Here is a 9,915-nt window from a genome sequence, read left to right as displayed (position 1 = left end):
TCTCTCTCTCGGTACAAACACTGTCCAGATTTCCAACGTCAGCAGGAGAGAGAGTAGCCAGATTGTTTTACGGTTTCGAGAACTCATAATGGTTTCCAGAGAACAGGACCGCAGCCCATCTTCTGCAGCAGGAAAAGCCGCCGCAGCCCCACGTCGCTGCCGGGAGCACTCTGACCCCCTGGCACACGGCAGCCAGAAGCACTGACAGAACTCGGGGTGCCCTTGGAAAGGCTGCGGGGCACCCTGGTGCACCCCGTGCCACCCCAGGGGGTGGGAGACGTGGCTCTGAGGGGTGTCACCTGCGGGGTGACCCTGCCCCAGCAGTGGCATTGGGCGCACCAAGTGTCCCCTTCGTATGTCCAGGCTGTCCCAGCCCCATCCACGCTGTGCTGCTGGCAGGTCTGTATGGAAATGCTGCTTTTATTTCAGTGGGGTGCTGCCTTTGTGAGGCTGAAATCACCGGGACCGGGGCACGGAGCACTCGCCCCTGCAAATGGTTCCCGTGGCTTTCTCCCCGTGTGGCACCGATGTGGCTGTGTCCAGGGGGACACAGCAGAGCTGGGGCAGGGGATGCTGCTGACCAGGGGGACGCAGTGCAGCGGCTGGGGGGACAGGCGCCCCGAGGCTCCAGCTGCACGGCTTCCCCCCGCGCCCCGTCCCAGCTGGGAACGCGGCCCCGAGCACCAGCTGATGGCGTGGCCGGCCGCAAATGTTTAATGAAACGGAGCGGAGTCATTTGTCTGGGCTGACCCCACCAGGAAGTCTGCGCTCCGCAAAACAAACCAGGCTTTTGTTTGACTTGTTTTAAGTAAAACACATGTCACCCCTGTAAATCACAGGTCCCCTTCCCCACCCTGCCCCGGGGGCAGCAGCGGAGCGAAGGCGGGCGCTGGTGCTGGGTGGCTGCAGGGGCTGGGGGGGATCGGGCCCCTCCGTGGGGTTAGGGGGGGGCTGCGCACCCCGGCTGGGAGCTGTGGGCCAGGAGCATCCCGTCCCCGAGCACTGCGGTGGGCAGCGGGAGCACCCCCAGCTTGGCGTGGGGGGTCCCCCCCATGCTGCCCACCCTCAGTCCCCCCCTAAAAGAACTCCCCAGCCGTGCCGCCAGCTTGCTTTTCCACCGGCCCCCGGGGCTGGAGGCCTGGACGGCAGCCCAAGGCCGGCGGCCCCTGGCACGAGCGAGGCCGAGGCCTGTGCCGGGCGGCTGAGGCCATGCAGCGCGGCGTGCGGAGGCGTTCGGCCGGCGTTGGGCCACGGCGCCTGCCGGCAGCGGGGGCCGGAGCGGGTTCGTGTGCCGCGGGCGCGCTCCCTCCCTCCCCGCCGCCTGGCAGCCCGCCACCGCGCCGGGGGTTCGCTCCTTTCTCACGACCTCTCAGGTTCCTGAGCTCATCTGGGAGCTATTCATTTCCTGCCAGAAAACAGCCTTGCCTGCTAAAAAAACCACCTTGGCCGCAGCGCGGCCCAGGGCTTGGTACGAGGGCTCTCTCGGCTTAAATCATAAAGCCGGGGCTGTCTGGCTGGAATCAAAGGCAGGGCGGGTGCGGGGGGGCCGGGGCCCGTGCCATATGGTAGCACTTAAGAGCCAAGGAGGAAGCGAGGAGGGGTTTTGCGCCGCTCGCGAGGAGTGTGGGAAAAGTTAATTGACTTTAATGACAGGTTTCCCGGGTGGGCGGCAGCGCCCGGCGGGAGCGAGCGGCCGCGGGGCAGGCGGGGAGGCGAGGGCAGGGGCACGGCGAGTGCTGGGGGCACAGCGGGGTGCTGGGGGCACGGAGGGGTGCTGGGGGCCGCGGGCAGGTGTGCGGCACGTGTGCGTGCAGCCGGCGGCAGCAAAGTGAGCTGGAGTGCAATCAGCAGCGAGGGTCGGAGCTGGTCATGGGGCTTTCTGCTCAGTGCCTCTGTGCAGCCCCGCTGGTATCTGTAGGAAGGCGTCTGTGAGACCTCCAGGGGTGAGGGTCCTCAATGAGAGGCCACCGTCCAGCAGCTTCACCCTGTCCCTCCCCAGCACCCCGTCCCTCCCTTCCCGTGGAAGCTCATCCCACGGCATTAGCGTGATCAAGGGCGAAGGCACTTGCTGTACCTGAAGGGTAACTCCTAAGCTTATGGGCCCACAGACCCCCAGCCCTATTTGTCATCCAAATTTGTCACGGTCTGAGTGAGCTGGCATCAAGAGCACGGCTCCTGGGAATTGCTCTGATCCCCTCAAATCTCACAGACTCGAGCAGATCTCTCATGTCAACAGGCTGTGGGATAGAACAAACAAAGCTTTGGATGAACCGGTACAAGCACGGCATATCTGCTTTATGCTAGGCTATTTAAACCCCATCAGCAAATGGGTTTGTCTTGTCTTTCACTCCTGGATTTGCTGTATGTTCTCCAGGAACCTACCGCAAAGCCCTTAAAATGCTTTCCAAACCAACTGCTCCAAAAGAAGGGGTGGCCTCGAGCAGCCTGGCTGTGGCAGGTGATGTCCTACAGCCCCGTGGTGAGATTCCCGGATGGACAGGTCCCACTGGTGTTTTCCCAAAAACAAGCTGGGCTCAGGCCCGCCCACGTTACCTGCAGCGCAGCGAGGCGACCTGCAGCCGGTGGGAGGCTGCACGCCTGCCTGGAGGCAGCAAATCCGGTATTCCCAAGCCTTGCAGCCACCGTGAAGGCAGCACTAAGACAGAGCAGCAAAGGCACGAGGAGATTCAGGAGGGGAAACTATCTTAAAAAAAAAAAAAAAAAAGAAAAAGGAGAGAGGAACATTCTTCATCACCCAGGTGCTCAGGAGATCATCCTCTGCAGCCGCTTTTAGAAGACAACCATCACCAGCCACGTCCTCATTAGCAAGCCCTGCAGGAATGGATCCCAGACACATCCCCCTGCCTCCCCCTCCAAAATCCATCCCAAGGAGCGTTTCAGAACAGGAGGCTCTGTTTGTACACAGGGGGCAGGGAGGGCTCCGGAGCCCAGCAGGTTTCATCTGCCTGCTCCCCTGCTCTCCACGGCTTTCATTTCCCCAGCACCTGGCTGCAGTCATGCACCTGGCTGAGCCAGGCAAAACCCAACAAGCTTTTGCGGTGGGATTTGGAAGGAATCCCCAGTGGATCCTGGCACGGTTTAAAGCTGTCCGCTCTGAGTTAGGACTTGTTAGGAAGGGTGATGCAAGCTGTAACCCGAGACTACCGCTTGCCTCTATCTAGGGCTCACATCTTGCCTGGAAATGGGGCATGACCAAGTCAGAGGGGTCAGCTGCCACTCGCAGTTAGGAGGGGAGGTAGTCCGCGCAGCCCCACATCGCTCCCCCTGACATGTGTTTTCCATATTAAAGCAGAGGAAATGCCCGACTCTATCAAAACCACATGCAGAGCATTAATCATCCAGCACAGCCTGCCTCGTGCCCAGGGCTGGGAAGGGCTCTGCGCTTTCAAGTCCAGGTGGAGGTGGTACCCAGCGCCGCGCGAGCGCCTGCTGCAGCCTGTCAGCCTGGAGACGGAGCCCTCGTGTCAGTTTGTCCCGCAGAGCCCGGCGTTTCTGTAACATGAGCCGCTGGCAGGCACCCTTCTGTAAATCAACGGACTGGAGTCACTTGTGATTTACACCGCGGCTGGGGAGCGGGCCCCTCGGGGTCCGGGCAGGAGGATCCTGCAAGCAGCTCCACCTCGGGCCCGGAGAGCTGGGCTCCGTGCCGAATCCGTCTCGCTTTACCTGGGCTGCTCCGCCGCGGCCAGCCCCGGGAGCCAGGAGGAGAGCGGAGGTGCCTCCCTCAGCGCATTCACCAGCTCTGCAAACATAAGCTCTTTTTAACAAGTCTGATCAGCTGGACTGCTCCCAAGGAAGCAGTAATTACATCTGCCCCGGGGGCAGGGAGAGGGGCCGGGTGGTTTCAGAAGGCGGCGAGGGGACAGAGGGTCTGACTGACAGCTCCAGCCCTGCAGCAGCACAATCAATCCACGGGCGGCTGGGAGCAAGCCAGGAGCCAGGCTCCCTCCTACGCACACACGCCAGCACTCTGACTTATCTCCAAAGGCCTTCCAAAATGGAAGAGACTTTTATTTTAAGAGCATTCAAAAAAAAAAAATCTTTGGTGTCACATAAGGAAGGGGAGGGAAGGGAGAAAAAAAGATCTCGTGTAAAACACGAAACGCTGTTGAGGGAGTGCTATGGTACAAAGGCACAATCCAATATGAACATATAACCTATGTACAGCCGTGCCAGCAGCACGGGGTGCGGTGCTCAGTCCAGTCCGGTGCCCGCCACCCTCACCAGGGTCTCCACACCGAGTCGGCGGTGCCGGGTGGCGGGCCAGGCGGCGAGGCGGCAGTGGCAGCCGTGGGGGGGCCGCCGTAGAGGGGCAGCACGGCCCCGCCGGGGGCGAAGGCGGTGCTGGGGATGAGGAAGGCGAATTGCCCGTCGGAGGCGGGCAGCAGCTGGAAGCCGCCGTACACCTTGGCCGCGTCGGTGCCCGGCTTGCAGGGCATGCCCGGGAGCGGCCCCGCGCCACCGCCCGGCGGCACCAGGGGTGGCCCGAAGGCTGCGGCCGGCGGCAGCGGGGGCGGCGGAGGGGGCGCGGGGTAGTTCATGGCGTTGATCTGGGTCATGCAGCTGGCCAGGTGGCCCAGGAGCCGGGTGCGCACCTCGGTGTTGACGCCCTCGCAGGTGGAGAGGAACCGCGTCACCTCGTTCATGCACTCGCTGAAGCCGGCGCGGTACTTGCCCAGCACCGTGGGGTCCGTGCTCAGCGCAGCTGCGGGGCGAGATGGACACGGGGCGGTCAGCGGGCTGCACAGCCCCCCAGCATCGCACCCTGCAGCCTCCATCGGAGCAGGGGGATCCAGGCAGAGAGCACCGCGCCCCCCAGCACCTCGGACCCAGGTGGCGAGCAGAGACCCCTGCTGCCCCCCCCCGACCCCGTAGCACTGGGGGACCCATCCTGTGAGCACCGCCCCCCCAGCACCCCTGGGCAGGGGGCACCGGAGCCCTCCCAGCACCAGAATCACGCATGCAGGGTGCAGCGGGGAGCACCCAGGGCAGCAGCACGGCGCTCCCACAGCACGGGGATGGGGTCGGACACCCCGGTACCCCCCGCCCAGCACCCCAGCACCCCATGCACAGCACCCCAGCACCCCCCGCCGCCTCCGCCCCCCCCAGCCCCATCTCTCACCGGTCATCTGCGCCCGCTGCAGGCTCCGCAGGTGCTTGACGGTCATCTCCAGGATGTCAGCCTTCTCCAGCTTGGAGTGCCGCGAGCTCTGCGGGCAGAGGGCGGCTCACACCGGCACGGCTCCCCCCCGGCACCCCGCACCCCCGGCTCTCTCCCCCCCACCCCAGGGCTTACATCCTTCTTCAGCGCGTCCAGGATGAGCGTCTTCAGCTGCCCCAGGCTCTCGTTGATGCGCGCCCGCCGCCGCTTCTCCATGATGGGCTTGGACGACTGCAAGAGAGCGGCGGTGAGCGCCCGGCACGGCACGGCACGGCACGGCACGGCACGGCCCGGTACGGCACGGCCCGGCCCGGCCCTTACCTTACGGTGCTCCGCCGCCGTCTTGGGCTTGTCGGGCGTCGCGTTGATGCTGGCGGGGGTGGCGGCCACGGGCGAGGCGCTGCTCTTCTCCATCAGGTCGGCCGGCATCGTGCGGCCGCGCCCGCCGCCGCGGAGGAGGCCGTGCGGCAGCGGGCGGGCGGGCGCTGGGACCGGCGCGGCGCGGCTGCCGCGCGCCCTTGGCCGCCCCTACTTATAGCGCGCGCCGCACGCGCGCGGCTCGTGTGAAACGTCCCCCGCCGCCGTTCCCACACTCGCGCCCAGCCAATGGGCGCCGCCCGCACGCCGCCCCGGCTCGTGGACGGCGCCCGCCCATTGGCCGCGCGCCGCGCGCCGCGCGCCGGCCAATGGGCGGCCCAACGGGGCCGCGCGCGGGGCGGGAGGGCGGCCGCGGGTTTAACCCCTTAGGCGCCGCTCCGCTGGGAGGGCCCGGCGCTAATTGCCGGGTTAATTGGAGCCCGCGGGGGGCGCCGGCAGCGGGGCGGGGGGACGGGGAGGGGGGAGCTGCGCTGTGGGGGGCCGCTGCCTGCGGGGTGAGGCGGGGGGCGGCAGGGCTCTGTCATCACGGTGCCCGTCACAGTGCCTCAGGTTCTGTCACGATATCTCAAGTCCTGTCACGGTGCCCGGAGCCTGTCATGGTGCCTCAGGTCCTGTCACGATATCTCAAGTCTTGTCACGGTGCTCACGTCCGGTCACAGTGCCTCAGGTCCTCTCACGATATCCCAGGTCCTGTCACAGTGCCCACGTCACTGTCATGATGTCACAGGTCCTGTCACGATACCCGGAGCCTGTCACGGTGCCCCAGACCCTATACAGTTCCCAGGTCCTGTCACAATGTCCCAAGTCCTGTCACAATGCCCTTGTCCCTGTCACGATGTCCCAGGTCCCGTCACAATGCCCATGTCCCTGTCACAGTGCCCCCAGCCCTGTCATGATGTCACAGTCCCTGTCACGGTGCCTTAGATCCTGTCACAGTGCCCCCGACCCTATATATACAGTGCCCAGGTCCTGTCACGGTGCCCTGGGGCTTGTCACAATGCCCCTGTCCTGTCATAGTGCCCCTGGCCCTGTCACAATGCCCTTGTCCCTGTCGCAGTGCCTCAGGTTCTGTCATAATGCCCCTGTCCCTGTCACGATGCCCCTGTCCTGTCACAATGCCCCTGTCCTGTCACAATGCCCCTGTCCTGTCACGATGCCTGTCACACCAGCAGCTCTGCCCCCCTTGACCTGGAGCAGACCGCGGGCCCTCACACCTCCGGCTCCCACCGGTGCCCGCGGTGCCCATCTCCATGGGGCCACCACCGCCACCGGCACGGGCACGGGCACGCCGAGGTGACCGCGGTGACGCTGCTGGCGCTGGCACGCCGTGCTGTGCGGGCGGCGCGGCCGCAGGTGCACCGGTGCGTGCGCTCCCGAGGGCGCCCAGGCGAGCGCGAAACCGCGGCGTGGTGCCCGGCGCTCGGCCCCGCTGCAGCTGCGCCTCTACCACCTCCGGCTGGCCCGCGCAGCTCGTGGGGTTACTTTAAAAAAAAAAAAAAAAGGTATTTTGCCTGGGGACTTGAATCTTTTTTTTTTTTTTTTTCCCTCCGCTTGACTGGCTTTCTCACACTCCTATTCCCATAGTCTGCCAGCTAAGCCTGAGTCATCCTGCCAAGAACTAGACCTGGCCTATTCAAAAATGTGCTCGCTCGCTCTTTCTGTCTCTCTTTCTTTTCTTTCTTTCTTTCTTTTTTTTTTTTTTGAGTATACACAGTAATGTTTTTCCACCTCCTCCAGTACCTGATCTGCACCTGTACAGGGCCAATCCCACACATATCACCTGATCTTGCCTTTTCAGAGACCGTGAGAAAAATAAAGTTCAAGAAAGAAGAGACATGTTTGCAGATCTCACCGGGGCAAAGCCCTTGTCTCTGCAGAGGCTTGCCTGCACAGCCACGAGAGCTTTAAAAAGGAAAAATAAATAAAAGAGAGTGTCATGTTTAAAACTACAAGAAAAGCACAAATCCAGGCTTTCTTTCAGCTCCTTGGTCAAGCCACAAGTCGTAATTTAAAAACAAAAAGCAGCCTTCAGCTTGTAAGATTTAAGTTTGGATGAGCAATATTTGAGGTAAGCTTCAGTTATCTAGGCATTCGGACAAAAAGGAGCGGAGAAAATATTGAGACTGCATCAGGGAGCTACTGAAAAGTCTTTTCTTGCCGTCATGCAGCAGTCTGAGACAACTGGTTAGCATGAAAACCGCAACACATTATTGAACAGCCTAAAAGGTTTGGGTGGGCCAATATTTTTTTAATACTTGGGGGTGAAAAAAAATAAGGTCACCACGATTCCTGAGCGAGTCCTCTCCCTCCCACGGGGATTTGCAAAGGAAATGGGAAGCCGGGCAGCCGGTCCCTCCTGGGCTGGGAGTGAGAACAGGCTGCAATTACGTCCATGTTTATGGTAGCCCAGGAGCTGCTAACCACCTCTAATTGCTGGCAACAGGTCGGTTTCTCTGGGGATGGAGCGGGGCAGGCGGGGAGCGCAGGCTGTAATTACGGGCCGCCAGCGCTCGCCCCAGCCGGGCGAGCTGGCAGCAGCTCCCCTCCTGCAAGTGAGGGCCGTGGGGCCTGGTCCCGGCCCCATCCCTGCCCGCTGCAGCCCACAGGAGGTTTTTTTCTCATGGGGAGCTTCTCTCGGGGCCTTGAAATCCTGCAGCCCCGACCTGGCCGCTGCACGGGTGGCAGCGGCGCTGGCGTCCCCGCTGTGGGTCTCCGCCTCTGCCTGCCTGCTGTGAAATGCCGTACACGTGCGAGGGCTGCGGTCCCGCAGCGGAAGCGTGCCTGCGTGTGAATTCCCTGGGGATCAGGAGAGGAAGGGGAGGATTTACATGGAAGGATGTCTCTGGAAATGAAGTGGCCAAGGCCAAGCTCCAGCTGGAAGGAGGTGGCGAAGAGGCTCGTAACCACCGGGGGATCTGGAACAGATCCTCTGGGCTACTCCAGCCCTGCGTTTGCTTGGGAAAGGGCGGTCAAGGGGGAGAAGTTGTCCCGAGATAAGGGGCTGCCCCAGGTACTGGCATGTTCCTTGTCCTGTGGTCGTCTGGCAATGGTTTTCTTTGCTCAGGCGGTAATCTTGGGTTACAAATTGGGAATTGTCCAAAGAAGATTTGGGAGAAAAATGTAGACAGCTCATCGGGGCATTACTGACTCGCAGAACATCTTGGAGGGAAAACGCCTTGGCAAAGAAGTTTAGACTAGTCCTGGGCACAGGCCCAGGGGCAGGGAGGTGGAATAAAACAGGGTGCTGCTGCCGGTGTGGCACGCAGGAGGCGAGGAGGTGGCAGAGCTGGCTGTGCCTGCTCTCCCGTCCTTTAGAAAGCAGCCCAGACCTGACCAAAGTGTGCATCTGGAAATCCAAGAGCATTAATATCCAAAGGTAGCAGGAAATATAGAGAATACAGAAAGCAAGTTGCTTGTAAGACCTGGGGTATGGCAGGGAGAACCCCTGGCACAAGCTGGGGACCAGGAACGGCACCGAAAGCCTTTCACCTGCAGGTCATGGACTGAAATCCTAGCCCGGCCACAGCTGGAAGTCGTCACCAGCCTGAAGGCTGGAGAACAAGTGCCGCGTCCCGGGGACACGTGGCCCTGCTGCAGACGGCTCCTCTGGGCGGCCCCGCACACGTGCTTCCACGTGGGCTCCTGCGCAGCCACCCTGCTGGCAGACGCGGTCTCGGGTAGCTTCGGGACAGCTTTCAGGGATTTTTCCCCTCCGTGAGTGTTTGCCAGATCTCTGGGCAAGGTCACTTTCAAACTGACTTCCTGATGGAGCTCCCTAGACAAAGCAAAGCTTTCACGGACGTTGCTTTCCTGCACACCGGGTCCTCAAGGTAAAAAGGGCAGAACAGCTTTCAGCAGCAGCACCGCTGCCTGGTCCTGCTGGCAGGAGCAGCTCACTGGGCGGGCCGGCAGCCCCCTTTTCCAGCAGATCCTGCCTTCTTGGACGCTGGGGACCCGTTCCCAGGATCTGCTGAGACCCAGGACCCCAGGGGCAGGGGCAGAGGAGCCTCGGGGCTCTCAGCCGGCGGCTGCTCCTTCGGTGCATGCCCTGCAGGAGCGGGGTGCCTTCAGCTCTTGCCTGGATGCCGCCGCAGAGAAGAGGCTGACGTGTTTGTTCATCCTGCTCCAAGCTGTGTGACTCAGGCTGGGTGTGGGGAGGTGCAGCCATCCCACAGCAACAGCCCTAGCTCTGGGGAGGGCACCCGTGGGCTCCAGAGACCTGCACCCGTCCTTCGGTCACCCACATGGCCATCCCGATGCAGAAAGCCATGGGGTGAAGCAGCCGAGGTTTTGCTGGAGTAGCAAAGCACCACCCTGAGAAATTCGGGTGACTCGCAGGGCAGGAACCAACCAAT

At 62.4% G+C, this 9,915-nt stretch overlaps 1 protein-coding gene across 2 annotated transcripts; it reads right to left on the bottom strand.

Moving 5' to 3' along the window:
* Positions 1-3,996: 3,996 nt before the first annotated feature.
* On the bottom strand, positions 3,997-5,707 carry HES1 (hes family bHLH transcription factor 1). Of its 2 annotated transcripts, XM_080604489.1 has the most exons (4): positions 5,504-5,707; positions 5,318-5,413; positions 5,144-5,231; positions 3,997-4,726 (listed from the first exon to the last, which is right to left on the bottom strand). In XM_080604489.1, exons 1-4 carry the CDS (start codon positions 5,609-5,611, stop codon positions 4,242-4,244), a joined length of 777 nt encoding a protein of 258 aa, XP_080460615.1. In that variant the 5' UTR covers positions 5,612-5,707; the 3' UTR covers positions 3,997-4,241. The 2 variants fall into 2 exon arrangements, with proteins under 2 accessions (XP_080460615.1, XP_080460614.1); XM_080604488.1 differs by having other exon boundaries at positions 5,318-5,707.
* Positions 5,708-9,915: the final 4,208 nt, after the last annotated feature.

This window comes from Anser brachyrhynchus, assembly GCF_964034855.1.
Source record: "Anser brachyrhynchus genome assembly, chromosome: 9".
Classification (NCBI taxonomy): domain Eukaryota; kingdom Metazoa; phylum Chordata; class Aves; order Anseriformes; family Anatidae; genus Anser; species Anser brachyrhynchus.
This window is presented reverse-complemented; position numbering and strand designations above follow the sequence as displayed.

Excerpts from the sequence above, each read along its gene's own strand:
- HES1 (XM_080604488.1), bottom strand. The coding sequence starts at position 5,611 with ATGCCGGCCGACCTGATGGAGAAGAGCAGCGCCTCGCCCGTGGCCGCC. Across the intron at positions 5,232-5,317 it reads TGGACGCGCTGAAGAAGGAT|AGCTCGCGGCACTCCAAGCT; the intron begins GTAAGCCCTGGG and ends CTCTGCCCGCAG. Across the intron at positions 4,727-5,143 it reads GCAGCGGGCGCAGATGACCG|CTGCGCTGAGCACGGACCCC; the intron begins GTGAGAGATGGG and ends CTCGCCCCGCAG.